The 18,055-nt window shown below is 36.7% G+C and overlaps 1 protein-coding gene and 1 pseudogene across 1 annotated transcript; both read right to left on the bottom strand.

The window, feature by feature from the left end:
* Positions 1 to 2,328: 2,328 nt before the first annotated feature.
* On the bottom strand, positions 2,329 to 12,448 carry LOC115952171 (annotated as a pseudogene).
* A 1,427-nt stretch (positions 12,449 to 13,875) lies between these two features.
* LOC115953613 (GTP-binding protein TypA/BipA homolog) lies at positions 13,876 to 16,340 on the bottom strand. The gene is made up of 5 exons (XM_031071350.1): positions 16,170 to 16,340; positions 15,270 to 15,320; positions 15,107 to 15,190; positions 14,685 to 14,735; positions 13,876 to 14,252 (listed from the first exon to the last, which is right to left on the bottom strand). The coding sequence occupies exons 1-5, from the start codon at positions 16,248 to 16,250 to the stop codon at positions 14,169 to 14,171; spliced, it is 351 nt and encodes a 116-aa protein (XP_030927210.1). The 5' UTR covers positions 16,251 to 16,340; the 3' UTR covers positions 13,876 to 14,168.
* Between the last annotated feature and the right edge of the window lie 1,715 nt (positions 16,341 to 18,055).

The following is an 18,055-nucleotide window of genomic DNA, read 5'->3' as shown; positions in this document are numbered from 1 at the left end:
ATCATAATTAGTAAGTTGTTATTGGTTCTCATTTAAACCTACCTCTAAAATTACTTCTTCTTTTTTCACCAATAATATCCTGTAGCATCCTGCCACTTATGATTTGTTGTGAAAGTACTGTAAAAATATTATGGACGTAACATTTCTCATATATATATATATATATATATATATGGAATAACTTCACAATTTTTCGGTATATTGATTACCCATATATGATTAGTTATTCTATTCTAAGTCTCTATATTTCTTTAAAAAAAAAAAAATTCTTTTTCTCATATAATATCACCTCAATCTACTAAATTTGCCTTTCGTTTTATGTAGCGTTACTATAGTAAAATCTGCTTTACATGTTCAAAACTTCAATTTAATTATATATATATTTTTTTTAATTTACATATAACTCTTGATTAAGTTGTATATTATTTGCTCAGTTAGATGTGTTTTAGAATTCCATGTGTCTTGGTTTGATGATAGCTCTTTATTATTAGACTAAGACACAAATCGGTTTTTGGTGTAAGTAGTGATTGAACTCTAGATCTCTTATTCAACTATCAAAAATTTTACCAGTTAAGTTAACTTTGTCTTTTGATTTATGCAAATCGCAACTACAACTAGAACTCATAGCCATATATAGGCATTGCAAATGTCCTTTATTGTTTATTTTTTTTTAAACTTAAAAACAATTGATATGTCCACTTCTATTGTTTATAAATAAATAAAAAATCAAATTTAAAAAATAATAATGAATTTCTTTAAAATTTGGAATAAAAATAGGATAATGCTTGCATGAAAAACGAAATTTTTTTCATTACATTTTTAAGTAATAATAAAACTCACCCCTCAAGGTGTGAGCTTAACGAGTTGAAGAATGGACACATTAAAACTTGCATCTATCATTAAATGGTTACTATTTAATTGATTAGTGATTATTACCCCTCCACCCCCACCCCCCCAAACACACACACACACACACAAAACTACTTTTTTGGTTTTATATATTTTAATCTGGAACAAAATTTTGTTACAAAATTAGTTGTAGCGTAAAGTTACAATCTTACTCAATAAAATGTATATTATTATAAATTTTAAAAATCTAACCATTGAATTGTAAATTTTTTACGATTTTAATACACATGTCAAATTTTGTGTCAATTAAATATTATTTACTACATAATCTATAAGTTTATATTTTATGCATAAATTTAAATTACAAAAACTTACGTTATAAATAATTTATTGATAATAAAGCTATTAATCTTTAATTTTGTAAAAATTTTACAAGCATGGAAGATATAAGAAGATGTATCCAATGATAAATTTGTCAAAATTCACCTCCAATGGAAAGATATTGAGTAAAATTGTAACCGAAAGCTATAACTAATTTTGTTGCTAAACTTTGTACTTTAATCTGTGGTTGTATGTAATACTAAGCTTTTAATACTTGTAGCCAGTTTTGGAATGATGCAGCAAAAATTTTGGATTTGAGGTGTGACAAAGTTTAGTTACAAAATTGATTGTAGCTTTACTTAATTTTTTTTTTATTTTTTTTATTTTTTATGGAAGTGAATTTTGACAAATCCACCATTGAATTACATTTTCTTCTTATATTCTTCTTGCTTGTAAAATTTCTAAAAAATTAAAGATTAATAACTATGTCATCAATAAATTGTTTAAATTGCAAGTTTTTGTAATTTAAAATTATACATAAAATATAAACTTATAGATCATATAATAAATAATATCTAATTAACACAAAATTAGACATTTGTATTAAAAGCGTAAAGAACATACTATCTAACGGTTGGATTTTTAAAATATGTAGTAATTTAATTTTTTTTTAAAGGAAGTTATAACCTTAAACTACAACCAATTTTATAACTAAATTTTGTCCTTTCGAGTATCCAAAATTTGGAGCGACAACAATGAAGAGGAAGAGTGCTTTAGAGAGTTCAAGGATCCATGGCTTGAAACTAACTATATTAGTGCTTTATAGTTTATAGAGTCCAAGGATCCATAGCTCCAAACTTTTTTTTGGACAAACGAGAGTATTCAAACCTTTTTGAGTATCAAACTATTCTCTCGGGTTTACATAGTCCCCCATCTTACATGCACTAAGTTATTATATGGAGAAATCCATGAAAGGTGGCCTCAAAATGCTAGCAAGAGGTTTCAAACTTAAAATCTTAGGAATCTTACAAGGCCTTAAGAACAACTTAGCCAACCCCTTGAGTTTCCAAACTTCTTTTTGAACTTACCATCTTCTTGTGCAATTAATCCACTACGCATTATTACCTCAGGAAACTGAATTGCTCAAAAGCGGTCTGAAAATGAATAACGGTTTGTGTATTCTGTGGAGGCTCTGAAGAGAACATTGACGCATTTGTAAATCAATTTTATATAAGTGTGTTCTCATAATTGGCCTTTGTACAACCTCATTACCTTTCCAATATAACACCGTATTACGGAAACAATTAATATCTTCCACTCCGAAGGGGAAAGAAAGTAAAAACAAAAAATTAATTAAAAGGCATCTAGAGGGAACACATCTCACATAACTATACCAGCCAAAAGAGTAGATCATCGTGTCCACCTCCAAATGATGAACACAATGGCGAGTGTCAAAATCATGCCTGCATATTTGATCCAATTATCACACGGTGCCGCCTTTCAATCAGCCTCAATACAGAATTTGAGAGCCCCACTGTATTAAGGACATCCAGTGCTTTCCGCTGTGCATTCTGAACCAAGGAAAAAGCATATCAGCAGTACTCAATAGCATCAGGACTCAGGAGCAACCTCATGTCAATGCATTACAAACCATTATTTATTGAAAGACATGAGCTATCCCAACAATTTAGACCATTGTTTTCTTTTAGGTATTCTACCTCAGTCCAAAGGATTAAAGACCATACTAATAAAACTGAATCATGCATAATAATTAAGATATCCAAATTCCTTATATATATATATATATATATATGGATTGAGTTAAAGTTAGACCTAGTATAACTTTAAGTAATATTACACCATCCAATATTTTTTAATTAGATGCAAATTTTGACAAATCTATCGTTAAATTATATTATCTTCGTATATTCTCCATGCTTGCAAAATTTCAAAGTGATAAAAAATTAATAGTCATGTCATCAATAAATTATTTAAATTCAAGTTTTTATAGTTTAAAATAATGCATAAAAGACAAGTTTATGGATCAAATGGTAAATGCCATCCAAATAACATGAAAATTGGCATGAATATTAAGATCATATTGAACATGTAATTCAATGGTGGAATTCTCAAAATATGAATTCTATAACAAGTTATTGAGTGGTGTAATATTATTTAGAGTTACACCATAAATTTTAAAGAGATACAAATTACTATTAGATCTAAGGGTAAAAAAACACTCATAATAATGTCATTATTGCTCTCTAGAAATTAGCCAATTAAGCATTAACTCTTCTTAATAAAGTTAACTTTCACTCCTCTCCTTGTCATCATCTTCTTCCTATCTTCCTATCTCACATCACCTTCTTGTTCTCATGCAAACAAATCATGAGGGAGCAAGATAGATGTTGGTTGTATATTTAGCAACTTAGGTTTTCCGTGACTTTAGTTGTAGAGGTTAGCAATTGAATTGTTATTTTGGGGTGTGTTGAGCATTGGAGAAGACTGTGGGGCCATATCATATTATCATGGAGGACATTAACCATGGTGGTCCTTGGAATGTTGCTGTTGAGTGTTGATTATCCAAAGACAAATAATGCCACAAAAGTACTAGCCTATTTTGACATAAACCATGATGCTTTGCATATATTGATGGAAGAGAGCCCATATTTTTTAAGATCTTTCAAAAGACCATGGTGGGAGATGATGACATGGCTGAAACATAATGTTGTTAGAGCACTAATTTTTTTTAATTGACTTTGTCTGTGCTTTTAATCCTTAGAAATACTCAGCCTCAACAATCATTCTCTAAAACAATAGTGACTTTGGCCATGTATTTCTAAATTTTCCAGTACCTCAAGACAGTACCGTAAAGAAATCAAAAAGAAAGATGTGAGAGAGGAAGAAGATGATGAGGAGGAGAAGAGTGAACGTTAATGCTGTGTTTTTTTTTTTTTTTTTTTTTTTTTATTTTTTTTTATTTTTATTAAGAAGAGTTAATGCTTAATTGGCTAATTTCTAGAGAGCAATAATGCCATTATCATGAGTGTTTTTTGATCCTTAGATCTAATAGTAATTAATAGTCCAAAAAATGTGTAACTATTGTAAAGTTACACCAGGTGTAACTTGAACTCATTTATATATAAAAGAATTCCAAATTCTCATGCAGCATATCTAACAATACCCAATTAATATTCAAAATCTCAATCGTTTATGGCTTTATCCAAGAAAAGTTCAATGGGACCAAAAATACCACATACACACAATAATAAAGCATGCCAATTCTGTAAGCTTCTATTTTGAAGAGAGAAGAAGGGATGTGGGGGAGGAATTTGAGATGCAGGATGAAGAAAAATAAAAATAAAGGATGTAACCACCACAAAGGGTGGTGGTCTAGCGGCCATCGTTCTTGCTTCAATGTAGTTTGGGAGGTGGAGGTTCCAAGTTCAAGTCCTGCAATGAAAAGCACTTTGGAAAAAACCCCACAGCCCTGGCTCAATGCTCACTAGTGCCCTCTTAGGGCTAGCATAATAGCTATGGCTCACGGTTCAACTACTTGCAGGCCTGGGTCCAGCAAGTAGGTTGGGCTCTGGGTTAGGGTCCGGGCTTGCAACTTGTCGGGTTGGTTCTTAATACCTGAGTGGTGTATATAGCCTTGAGTGCAAAAACTTGTGAGAAGTGCACAATGTCCAAAAATAATGACTTCCAGTGTGCCAAGATCTAGGGTAAGAATCAGCAATATGTGGAGGGGGCTCATGGACAACATTTGGAGCCACTGTGATACACTGAGAATTAGAAAAGCAGGATGCCAATGTGAGGAAGGCCCAAGTTCATCGATTTGGGGTCTTTAGAGATTGGTCCTTCTGCTGTTTAGTGGAATGAATTGTAAGGTGTTTGGTTTGAAAGGGTTTCGACTTGGGTGTGGATTGATGGTCAAGTTTGTGGCAGTTGGGTTGCGGCGGCTAGAGAGTGATTATTTGAGTCTAGTCATCATTGTGTGCGTGTGTTTTAATATAAAAAATATTGGGTTGTAATCTAGGCTCTTGGAGGTGGCTTGGGCTCAATGACCGACTTAGGTTTTGGGTTGAAGCTCCAAGAGCAGTTTTATTAATCAAACTGCAAACTGTCTCCCTAGGAGTACGGTAATATGCTTATATAGACTATGACTTGACCCAAGTTCTAGTTAACTTAGGAAATCCAAATTATGGAACTATAAAAATAACTTCAATACTAGGAAATTAAATGAAACAGTAATAGCCTAATTAACTAATAAGACCTAAAATAAAATCTAAGTGACCAATAAAAATACAATTGACTTCCAAAATTCAACAAGACTAGATTAAGATAAAGCTTTCTTTGCACTTCCCATTTGGCGGTATTTTTTTTTTTTTTTTGGGGGTGGGGGGGGGGGGGTTTATATTTTCAACACGAACGCCATCAAATCTATTGATGAATGTAAGAGAAATTTACATAAAGAATTTAAATCTATTAACTCAAGAAAAAAAAAAATTCAAAACCACTAGCACTACCAAATTATAAAGCTGCAACCAGGTCAATTACCATCGGACCATAGATAAGTGAACACAGAAGCATATTCCTAGCTAATAACCTAGCATGTCAAACTAGTCACTACAGAAAATCATGATAAATTTTTAATGGAATTCAAGGGAAAAATTTATTATGCAATAAGGACAATGTTTTGCTTATATTGCAATATGTTAAGAATATAAAATATGAGGAAGACTGAAAAGTCTGTATATTAATGTGTGTTTAACAATGTACAATAGAGAGCCTTATATAGGCTAGATATGTGTGCAGTACAAGTAAAAGAAGTAAAGTACAAGTACAGTAAACTGGGCAAAGCCCAATGGGCTAAGCTAGTACAAGCTATACACTAACATCCCCCCTCAAACTCGAGGTGGCAAGGAAGAAGCCAACTGGAGTTTGGATATAAGATCTCGAAGACGACCAGGCGGGTGAGTCTTGGTAAAGATATCAGCAGGCTGGTCAGCAGAGGAGATGGAGAATAACTTGAGATTTCCTTTCTTGAGATGCTGGCGAGTGATGTGGCAGTTGATCTCAATATGCTTGGTGCGTTCATGGAAGACATCATTATGAGCAATGTAGATAGCACTAAGATTGTCACAATAAAGAGGAGTGGCAGTGGGTTGTGGAGCATCCATGTCAGCCAAGAGCCAGCGAAGCCAAACAAGCTCACAAGTGGTGTCGGCAAGGGCACGATACTCAGCCTCAGTACTGGAACGGGAAACCACATCCTGCTTCTTGCTGCGCCACGAGACCAGAGAAGTACCTAACAAGAAACAGAAACCTGTGATAGAGCATCGATCAGTCGGATCACCTGCCCAGTCAGCATCTGAATAAGCATGAAACTCGAGAGACGATCGAGAGGAGTAATGCAGACCATGATAAAGTGTGCCTTTGACATAGCGGAGAATCCGAAGAACAGCAGCATAGTGGACAGAACGAGGTGCATCCATGAACTTACTAACCATACCCACGGCATGTGAAATATCCGGACGAGTAACAGTGAGATAGATCAAACTGCCAACTAACTGACGATAACGAGTAGCATCGGATAGAGGTTCACCATCCAAGGGTGTAAGCTTTGCATTGTATTCCAAAGGAGTGGAAACAGTCTTATTATCGGTGACACCGGCTTTGGAGAGAAGATCAGAAGCATATTTAGCCTGGGAAAGATAGTAGCCATCAGAGGATGAGGTAACCTCTAGCCCAAGAAAATAGCTGAGAGTGCCCAGATCTTTCATCTCAAAATGCTGACTAAGGAAATGCTGAAGAGAGCGGATACCTGCAGAATCATCTCCAGTAATAATCATGTCATCAACATAAAGAAGAATAAGAGTGATACCAGCAGAGGATCTTCGAACAAAGAGAGCAGTGTCATGAGGACTCGAAGTGAAACCCTGCTGAGCAACAACTGAGCTAAACTTTTCAAACCAAGCTCGAGGAGCCTGCTTGAGGCCATAAAGAGCACGGCGAAGGCGGCAAACTTGATTGCCTGAGTGTGGATAGCCAGGGGGTGGTTGCATGTACACTTCTTCATGAAGGTCTCCATTGAGGAAAGCATTCTTCACATCCATTTGATAAAGAGGCCAACGGCGAACAGCAGCCACAGCAATGAGACATCTAACAGATGCAAGACGAGCAACAGGAGCAAATGTTTCCTCATAGTCAATACCATACTCCTGAGTAAAGCCCTTGGCAACTAGGCGAGCTTTGTATCTTTCAACAGATCCATCGGCCTTGGTCTTGATCTTGTAAACCCACCTACAACCTACTACAGACTGACCAGGAGGCAAATCAACCATATCCCAAGTGTGATTTTTATGAAGGGCATCTAGTTCTTCATTCATAGCTTGCTGCCAAAGAGGGTCAGTATGAGCCTCACGATAGGTGTGAGGTTCATAGAGAGTGGCAAGAGCAAAAGAGCAATGATAATCAGTGAGATAAGGAGGAGGAATGCTTACCCGAGTGGAACGACGAAGTTCAGGACCAATAGGAGACTCAGGAGAGGGTGGTGCCACAGGATCCAAGACAGGCGGGTCATATGCCGGAGACAGAACCAGGGATGAGTCGTCTGGAGAGGCAGTCGATGTTGAAGAATCCTCCACAAGTTCAGGATAGAGAGGGAGGAAAAGATCAGTAAAAATGGGAGACTCTGAGGAAGAAGATGCAGGAAACTGCTGAAGACTCGTGAAAGGACGATGTTCCCAAAACTCAACATGACGGGAGACACGAAGGCGACGAGAAATGGGATCATAGCAGCGAAAACCTTTCTGGGACACACCATAACCAAGGAAACAACAGAGACGAGTACGAGGTTGGAGCTTTGTACGTTCATGAGGAGGAAGAGAGACAAAGCAAGCACAACCAAAAACCCGAAGAGAGGAGTAGTCAGGAGTTTGACCATAGAGAAGCTCGAATGGTGATTTGTTGTGTGTAGTTGGTGAAGGAATACGATTAATGGTGTGCACAGCAGTGAGTGCTGCCTCACCCCAAAAGCGTTCAGGAAGAGAGGCTGAAATAAGAAGGGTGCGGACAACATCAAGAATGTGACGATGTTTTCGTTCTGCACGACCATTTTGTTGAGAGGTGTAAGGGCAAGACCGCTGAGGAAGAGTACCATGTTTGTCTAAAAAGGATAGGAAAGATTTATCATTATATTCTTGAGCATTATCTGATCGAAAGACTTTAACGGTGCGATTGAACTGTGTTTCAATCATTTTATGAAATGTTTGGTAAATAGACACAAGTTCAGACCTATGATGAAGCAGATAAATCCAAGTATATCGAGAAAAATCATCCACAAATATGACAAAATATTTAGATCCCCCCTCAGTGGGAACAGGTGCAGGACCCCAAATATCAGAATGTATAAGATCAAAAGGGGCAGAAGAAAAGGAGTCACTTTTATTAAAAGGGCAATTTTGTTTGTTTACCGAAATGACAGGAAGTACAATCAAATTTTTGAAACTGAACTGAACCTAAATGACCTTGAGAAGCCAATAACTGAAGACGAGATAAGGATGGATGACCAAGACGAGCATGCCATAGATCAGGTGAGGAGGTGGCAGTGGTAGCAGCTGCAGAAACAACTTGTGAAGGAATCTTCAAGTCATGAACCTCAAACATGCGACCAACCTTACGGCCTGTCCCAAGTACTTGACCCGTCCGGGGATCCTGCACATCCACACCATGATTAGTAAATAGAAGATCTACGCCTAATTCGCAAAGTTGACCAACAGAAAGTAGATTTAAGGATAACTTTGGAATATGAAAAGTGTCACTAAAGGATAAACAAGAAGAAGAGATTGTTCCTTTATGACTAACAGGCATAGGAGTTCCATCAGCAGTGTAAATGGTGATTGGATGTTCTAAGGGTGCCTTATCAGAAAATTGGGATTCATCTGGAGTCATATGGTTACAACATGCAGTATCAAAAAACCAAGGTTGTTTACCTGAGGTGACAGAAAGAGCAGTGGAAGTGCGGGATAAAACCTGTTGAACAACTGCCTTAATATCAGCCGTAGTAAGTGAGGAAGTCAAAGATGGACCTGTAGGAACTGATGGATCTGAAGGACACACAGCAGCTGCCTGAGGAAGAGAGGCTTTATTTTGATCTTGCATAAATTTCTGTAGCTTACGACAAACAGAAATGTCATGGCCTTTGGCACGGCAAAACTTGCAGTGAGCACCTTTGGAAGACTGAGAGGTGGGTCGCCCAGAGTTTATTCGCGGAGGAGCAGTGAATGCAGCAATGGGAGGCTGTGGTGAGGGTGTAGCCAATACATGATCAGATGATGTCATGTGATAAGTAGGCCGACGATTCTCCTCAGAAATGAGCTCCTTGACTGCAGCATCAAGAGAAGGAGTAGGGGACCGGCTAAGCAGAGAAGCTCTAGTAGGCTCAAAGTCCTCACGTAAACCCATCATGAAGTGCATAAATCTACGGCGATCTCGATATTTGACAAAGAGCTCAATATCCTTAGAACACACCAGTGGAGGATCTGCAGCAGAGAGTTGTTCCCACATAGTAGAAGTCTGAGAATAAAAATCAGAAATAGACTGACCTGTCTCTTGGCGCATTTGATAAAGTTTTGATTCAATGTGAAACTCCAACCTTGAATCATTAGTGCAGTTATAGCGATCGGCCAAAAATTTCCAAGCAGCCTCAGCAGTTTCAAGACGAGGAAGAAGATTATGAATGGAGGAAATAGAGGTATTGATAAACTAAGACAAGATCTTACTCTGAATACTCTCCCATTCCTCTAGACGTTCTTCATAATCATCTGTCGTAGCAGCAGTCTTGGAAGACTCTTCAGCATCTGTGACTTTGGACTTAGGGTTTGGTACTGGCTTAGGAATTGAACCAGTCACATATCGCCACAGTTTACGACCCTTGAGAAAGACAGTCATATTCTGAGACCATGCATGATAGCTAGTAGGACCATCCAACATGATGGTGATAGGACGTATGATATCTCGTTCACTTTGTTGAGCCATAATAAAGAAAATGACAAAAAAGTGAAATTTAGAGACCTCAAATGCAGAAACGGAGCCCAAAATCAGAATCTACGCGAAAAACTGAGCAAGACAGGTCCTGTTGAAAAAATTTTGACTTGGTCAACGGTCAAAGTCAAAGTCAACGGTCAACGGTCTGGTCAACGGATGACGTCACACTAGGGCTGACGTGGCAGTCCGTGAAGCAAGGCTGGCGCGTGGGCGCGTGAAGGCGCGTGAGGGCGCGTGGAGGCCTGCTACCTGGCGCGTGTGGCGCGTGAGTAAGAGGGACGGCGCGTGGCGGCGCGTGTGGCGCGTGTTCGTGAGGCAGAAAATTCAGGCGGCGCGTGGGGGCGCGTGTGAGATGTTTTCTGGCCGTTCTTGGTTGGGTTTTGCTCGGGATTGTCTGTTCTGTCACTCAATGCCTTTGATTTTGCAGTTGGATGAGCAGAACGACGAGATCCGAGAGTTGCTGGGACTATGGTCGTGACGGCGGTGACTCGCTTCTGGCAGTGGTTGCTGGATGAAGGCGAGGGCAGCGGAAGGACGCCGGAGATGTCCACAGGAACCAGAAAGTCAGAGGAATGGCTCTGATACCATGTTAAGAATATAAAATATGAGGAAGACTGAAAAGTCTGTATATTAATGTGTGTTTAACAATGTACAATAGAGAGCCTTATATAGGCTAGATATGTGTGCAGTACAAGTAAAAGAAGTAAAGTACAAATACAGTAAACTGGGCTAAGCTAGTACAAGCTATACACTAACACAATATCACAGTCCCATGACTCCCATCTTTCATTTTTTATTTGGTTGCAGTCCCATATTTTATCATTTAAACCATATGTACACATGTATCTGTGATTGCAGAATGGTGAACACGTAGATATGTAGGGGCTTAATTGCAAATACCTTAAGACGTTCCCTTGACCCTGACATTACAGACAGGATGGCCTCTCCTGTTAAACTTGCTTCTTCCAACATCCTAGCAGAACTTCGAACTGACTTCCTGGCTTGCGCTTCCTCATCAAATATTCTCAAAATATGAGACTCTCCATTCTATAACATAAAATATTTCCATAAGATACTAATGTAAAAAAAAAATTAGATTCCAAATAAAAAGAATTTTCTCTGCTGGTTTGCTGCATCAACCCCAAAAAAAAAATTACATACAGCTCTTCCAAGCAATTCTGCCCTCTCTTTGGCTTCCATCGTTCTTTTCTGATTCCTTAAGAAATACTTATCCAAACTTTGTTTCAAAGATTCAGCCTCTTCTGTTACTTGTTCCACTTTTCTGCATAATACAAAAAGAATGTCAAGATAAAAGATCATCAAATCGCATCAACACTGCATTGGTTGAAATATACAGTACAAATCTACACAACTGCAGATCATATCATCAAACTGCACCAAACAGTTATGATATACTGTAAAGATTCATAAAAATTTCAGATACAATGCTGGTAATGCAAAGATGGCAAGATAATAAAAACAGAAATTACTTTTGATAAGTAACAATATTTATTAGAAAAACAAGCATGAGCAGAGTTGTGCACTCGCGTTAATAAAAATAAATATTCAAATGTTTGGGATTCAATGGGTTAAGGCGGGGAATGTTGTTTCTGTGCTATTTTAGTGGAGAAACTGGCTTGGTTCAGATATTTGGAACATGGTGCCATGGCCAGCTTATTTGATGGAAGGACAAGAATAGTCGTACTTTTGATTGATCCCGGGTTTGGGGTTTTACACAATGTTGTTCTATTTTAGATTTTCCTTTTGAGTCCTTTGTACTTGTTTTCCCTGTGTGTTCATCATTGTGAACATAAGGATAAGGTCTTACTTGGTTCTCATTGTCAATAAAAATTCATAACGTACTTATCTAGGAAAGCCAACTATCATTCAAAAACGAGATATTTGGTCATACTCAATATGCATGGCTAATAAGTATGAAAGCGAAGCGAAGGAGAGAAGAGACCGTTTCCAGAGATCGCGGTGGGACTTGGAGGGGAGAGAGCGGCAGAGGGATTGGATTTGGGTGAGGTCTCTTTTGATGGATGCACACACTTCTGACTCCAAATTGCCACCGCTGCCGCTCGAGTACTCCACTCGCTCCAGCGCGTCTCGACTCTCGACTTCTCAATTGTAGCTTCTTCGCATTCTGGTATATTTCTGATAGCGTATTACCTCCTCCTCCACCTCCACCTCCTTCTCCTTCTAATGCTGTTGCTGCTGATTCCATTTCGAACACACACCAACAGAGAGAGAGAGAGAGAGAGAAGGAGAGATGTTGAGAAGGTGGTTTGTTTTGACACTGCGATTGTACCGTTCAGACACTAATTTAATCCCAACTCAATTTATTATCATCTCCAGGATTGGTCTAATGACGTAAACTCAAGTAATAGTGTAGTGAAAATAAAAACTTTTTTATATTCATTTATTTATCAATTTTTTTTTTTTTTAATATATTCTTTAAAATCATTTATTTCTTTTTGTATTTTTGTATTTATTTGAGTAAAAAAAGCATTAAAAAATATATTTGGACTTATTTTCCTTTCCAATTGGATAGAAAAGTGGCCCTTATTATTAAAAGTGAAAGTGAAAAGGCGCAAATAATTTTTTTACTATGCCATTGTCCTTCCTCTTTTCCATCCAATTTGAAAGGAAAATAAACAATGGACTCAAGTGGAAAACTTGATTCACATCATTTTCTTTCCTCTTATTTTTACTTCAATCAAATAATAAAAAATCACATTTTTCTCTTCCTTCTCATTTATCTATTTTTCACTCCAACGAATCCTGTAGTAAGTCTAGAGAAAAAGGGTTCAGTGTTAGTTTCTTTTTCTCCAATTGCCTTGATTTACATTTTGTTTTTGGATTTTCTTATGAATGATTTTTTTTTTGGGCAAATATATATATATATATATATAAATATACTCTGTCAAAGTACATAAATTATTAGTGTTTTTTTTTAAAAATAAAATAAAATGTTAATGCAATTTTTATTAGCTTAAATAAATGAGATGCCTAAAGAATGAAATTAATGAATATTTTAGAATTATGAAGTTATAAGTCACATCATTTTAGAGTATTCAAATATAAATCATTTCATCCAATCACAATCTCCAGGATATCTAAGAAATTCTTGCAGCAGTTTCTTAAGCTATATCATATAACCTTGGTTCTACAACCACAATATCCGGTACGATTATATGATACACGAATGCTACTCCACTGCTAAAGGTTCCAAGTGACCGACAATTTATCCTACAGTTTTCCAAGTCCTAAAATGAAACAGCAAGTTCACTTCATACTAACGTCAATGTTGCTAGCAATATAGCACTATTTTTTTTTCTTTGCATTAAAATCAGTAAATATGTATGGGCAAAATCAAATTATCTTTAGAAAACAAACAAAAACTACTACACTAAAGGTTATGGTAAGAAATGCAGCAAAGAATTTTTTTTTTTTTTTTTTTAATTGGAAAGTTACACATATAACCTGCAGGTCTTGAACCCACAACCTTGCCAACAAATTACTCATGGAGGAGAAAGTGTCGGTTGAACTAGAGCACATTTATGGTTTGCAGCAAAGATGCACAGATAGAGAGGGTTGTCCTGTAACTAAAAAATAGTAATATACCTCTGAACAAAGATGTGTGCTATTATATGACAAAAAATGAGCAACTATCTCACTACCATGATTGATTCTTATAAATAGATCAACTCTCGCTCATCATTTATGAAATATGATTTCAATGTTCCATATCACCTAATCTGAGGCAAACAAAAAGAATTGAGTACAAAAACTACCCTACTTTTCTTTTTTTTCTTCTTCTTATTGATTGGTAAGTTACACGTGCATCCATTAAATCCGGTCACAATTGCACCCTTCACCTGCTAGCTAGCTCATGGTACAATCAATAATAATAAGGTTACAAAACTGTATCAAGAAAAAATGCTTCACTCCTTTGGCCTTTTACTCATGGTTTTACGCTTGTTAACATCCAGGTATTTATTCCTTAACCGAATGGCCTTTGGTGTTACCTTCACATGAAACATAAGATGATATCAGAAAAGCATCATAGCCAGTAATTTGGTCCCCAAAAAAATAAATTAAAATCCAGGAATAACAAGACCAAACAAATTAAAAAGCCACTATCAGCAACAAAATTCACCAGAACTCAAAAACGTACACCCTTTCCCTACAGTGAACCCAAGACTTCTTGTGTTATTTGAGTCATGGCTCATTTCAAGGGTACACATTTTTCGTTGTAAAATTTGAAAAAGAATTAGGGAGGTCTGCAATAAAGCTAGGATACTAACATCTGTGGTATAACAGTAACAACAAAAATATATGAAGAAATGGAAAGGCCTGAAATAAAATTAATTTCTTGTATAAAACGGATAAAGGAGAACTGAAGTAGTTTTGTTTATTAATTGAAAAAAGAGAAATAAAATAATTCAATTGCTACTTACCTCAATAAGCTCATCAGAAGCTACATAGCCAATGGCTTCTTCAAGAGTCATCTGCACCCAAATACATTCAGGTTAGCAACTGCGTACATGTCAAATGTGAAGGTGGAGAAGCTTTTCACTCATGACCATAAAAAGTTTCTTACTGCTTTCAACATCAACTTAAAAACTTCATAACAAGGTAGCTTCACTAATTCAACACAGTTGCCAAAAATTATACAAAACAGTCACACTTCATGTTGTATGAGAGTTTTCATGAAGGATGATCAAGAATATCCAGTCAATTATTTTGGCATAAATGAAGACCGAAAGGCCCTAAATGGGTTCAATCTACTAGTGAATCACGCTCTTATTTCTAGGCATATTAGCACACAAACCACTGGAGGAAATAGAAACACATAACACGAGGGCTAATAAATACGTACTAGGCAAGGTGGTGATAGCTTCACATTCTCATCCTTGCTAGCAGCACGCACATTAGTAAGTTCTTTAGCCCTACTTGGATTGATCTGCACAATAGCAATCATTGCAAGTTAAGTCCCTAGTGCTTAACAAATGGAGATAATGAAAGGTATAAGTCTTCCTTACATCTAGATCCGTATCCCGTGAATGTTCACCAACAATCATGCCATCATATGTCTGTACACCAAAGAGTCAAACAATCAGCTTTGCTTCATACAAGAGAACAGGAATCAATGCAAGACAGTTTACATATTAAGGTAGCTGTGGATTTCAAACTTCCTTGAGTTGTTTAATTCTTTTACTAAAATGTCATTGCCAAATACCATCCATATCATCCTATTGGAGGAAGGCAAGAGGATCAAGAGGACCAATAACCCCGGCCATCCATTATGAGCCAATTAGTGCAGAACAAGCAGACAGTCATAATTTTCTTGGCTATGTAAACAGTCAGTCAATAATGCTGCCCTTGCCTCTTCCTACTGCTACTTCATCATTCTCAAACATGAAGTGGGCATTGTGGGACAAATAAGAGTCCCCCTTGTATCTGGTGTAAAAAAATATGGCAATACCAGCAAAACTAACAGCATTTCAGATACATGATCATGACCACCCCACATATAGCAATTAAAAGGTGCAATGGTACTGTCAATCAAGGCACATATTGCAATGTTATGGAAAATTTTATAGAAATTCAGGACTTAATTTTATTGAAACCCCCCACAGGAATGTGAATGAATTTTTTTATTATTAATAAGTTACACACGCACCAAGTGGGTCTTAAATCTATGATTTCACCCTCCACCTTGCTCTACAAGGGAAGCACCATTTCAGCTAGAGTTCACTGGCAAGAATGTGCTTGATTTTATTCAGATAAATTTACTGTATTTTATTCAGAGGAAGTTAATGTAGTTATAGATTATAATAAAATATAAAAGCAGGAGACCTATATAAGTCCCATATAGGTAACAACTAATGGAAGTTAGAAAGCACAGGGACAAACAAAAGTAAATTAGTAAAACTAACAACCTCCATCCCAGGAGTCACAAAGAGAGTTCCACGAGCTTCTAAACTCATCAGTGCATGAGCTGTAATTGTACCAAAGCCCATTGATACCTGTATAATGTAGAGCACAAAATACAATCAGGTTCATGACTGAAAAAATGATAGAAATCTGAGTACAATCAGCTTCAAGATCAACTTCAATCAGCCACGCCATAATACAACAAAATAAATATCCCCCCACAATCATAAATTGACCCGATCATAAATTTAGTTATACAGCAAGGTGTAGCTTGAGTTTAGGCACAAAGGGATTTAGAACTCCCTTTTAATATATTTATGTTTTAAACTGTATATCATGGTCAGAAGATCATACTGTCACCAATATGATTAAAGATTACATCCAAGAAGGCATACACATATACAAATGTATCTATGTATCTATGCATCTAATGCTCTAACGTTCCCAAATACCCAAAAAGTAGAAGGGGGGGGGGGGGAGAAAAGAGCAAGTTCTTTAAATTCGAAGACCAAAGATCCATGATGCATCAGAAAAGATACATTGCAGCAGTAATGCATCAGAAAGCATTTCTAAGGAAAACATCTTATTTGTTCAGTAATAAAAATCACTTCAAATTAAAAGGGCTAATACACAGGAAGTATACAAGGCATATGCTTAAGAAAAATAAATATGAAAGAAACAGGAAATATCTAAATTACAAAGATGACCAAGAAAGATGAAGAATAGAGCCCCTCTGCCCCCCCCCCCCAACCTTCATCCAATCAGAAAGAGATCTCGGATTAGTCTCATTACTGATATTTCAAAACCATCAAACGTTCGAGAAATGCTTCTAGGAAAAACATAAAACAGATAAGAGATTCAATCTAATTGGAGAAGAGGATCACCAAAACAAAGGGTCAACTACAAAATCATTTTTCTAAAGGAAGCCGATAAATTATAAACACATATTTTATCATCAGCAATATTGAATGTTGGGTCACCATGTAAGGAGTACAACAATTTAGAAATGTATGAAAACCTATAAGCTGTATTAAACAATAATTACCACGAAGATTCGATGTAATGGAATATCTCCTGCATTGTTTAGATCATACAAAATAAGTCATACTAAGGTATAGTAAGATAATTGATAGCATCATAATAGTATGGTGCTTGATATAAGAGGAAATAGCCTGTGAACTGCAATTAGCAAAGTTCTGTGCTCCATGGAAAAACATAGGGTGTTGTCTCTAGACTTAAGGAAGGCAAAACGAAAATTTCCCACCCTCTATTATATCACAAAATTAACTTCAATTATGTCGTTATATGGGAAACATCACTCACACTTGCTCACTTCCTCATAAAAGTAGAACTATGGTATGGAAGCCATGTAAATGGGGTCTAACAAGGATGAATGCCAACCACACTCTTTCCAATAATCGCTTAAATGTAAATTAAGCATTTCTTGTTAATCTAATTAATTACCAAAACATACTACACTAAAGATTTTAGAGGTCAGGCCTTGGTGCCATGGCAAGTGTGTTCCACCAAAAGCAACAAGTCGCAGGTTCAACTCTGGGAATAAGCCTATACAAAAAAAAAATATTCGGGGTAAAGGCTACCTACCAATCAACTCTCTCACACCAGACCAGACCCCCTAAAAGTGGGAGCTTTGTGCACTGGATCCAACCTTTACACTTCAGACTGTAAAGATGCTGAGCATCTGAACTCTCAATCATCTCATTTACTAACCAAACAACGCACCTCAGGGTTGATGATCAGTTAGCTTAGCTACCCAAATTGGAATAACAAGCTTTCTGAGCAGGTTTAAAGACTATCGTAGTATTAGATTGGAAATGAAGATCACACATTTCAAGCACTACTTTTTTTTTATAGCTTCTTACACATATAT

The sequence above is a fragment of the Quercus lobata genome, chromosome 7 (genome assembly GCF_001633185.2).
Source record: "Quercus lobata isolate SW786 chromosome 7, ValleyOak3.0 Primary Assembly, whole genome shotgun sequence".
NCBI lineage: Eukaryota > Viridiplantae > Streptophyta > Magnoliopsida > Fagales > Fagaceae > Quercus > Quercus lobata.
The sequence above is the reverse complement of the archived record's forward strand: the minus strand, read 5'-3'. Positions and strand labels throughout refer to the sequence as shown.

What these genes read in the sequence shown, in the direction of transcription:
- LOC115953613 (XM_031071350.1), bottom strand. Translation starts at nt 16,250, where the DNA reads ATGGGCTTTGGTACAATTACAGCTCATGCACTGATGAGTTTAGAAGCT. An exon ending in TTGTGACTCCTGGGATGGAG is followed by an intron (nt 15,321 to 16,169) that starts GTTGTTAGTTTT and finishes TTTGGTGTACAG; the next exon opens with ACATATGATGGCATGATTGT. An exon ending in AGCTATCACCACCTTGCCTA is followed by an intron (nt 14,736 to 15,106) that starts GTACGTATTTAT and finishes ATTTGGGTGCAG; the next exon opens with ATGACTCTTGAAGAAGCCAT.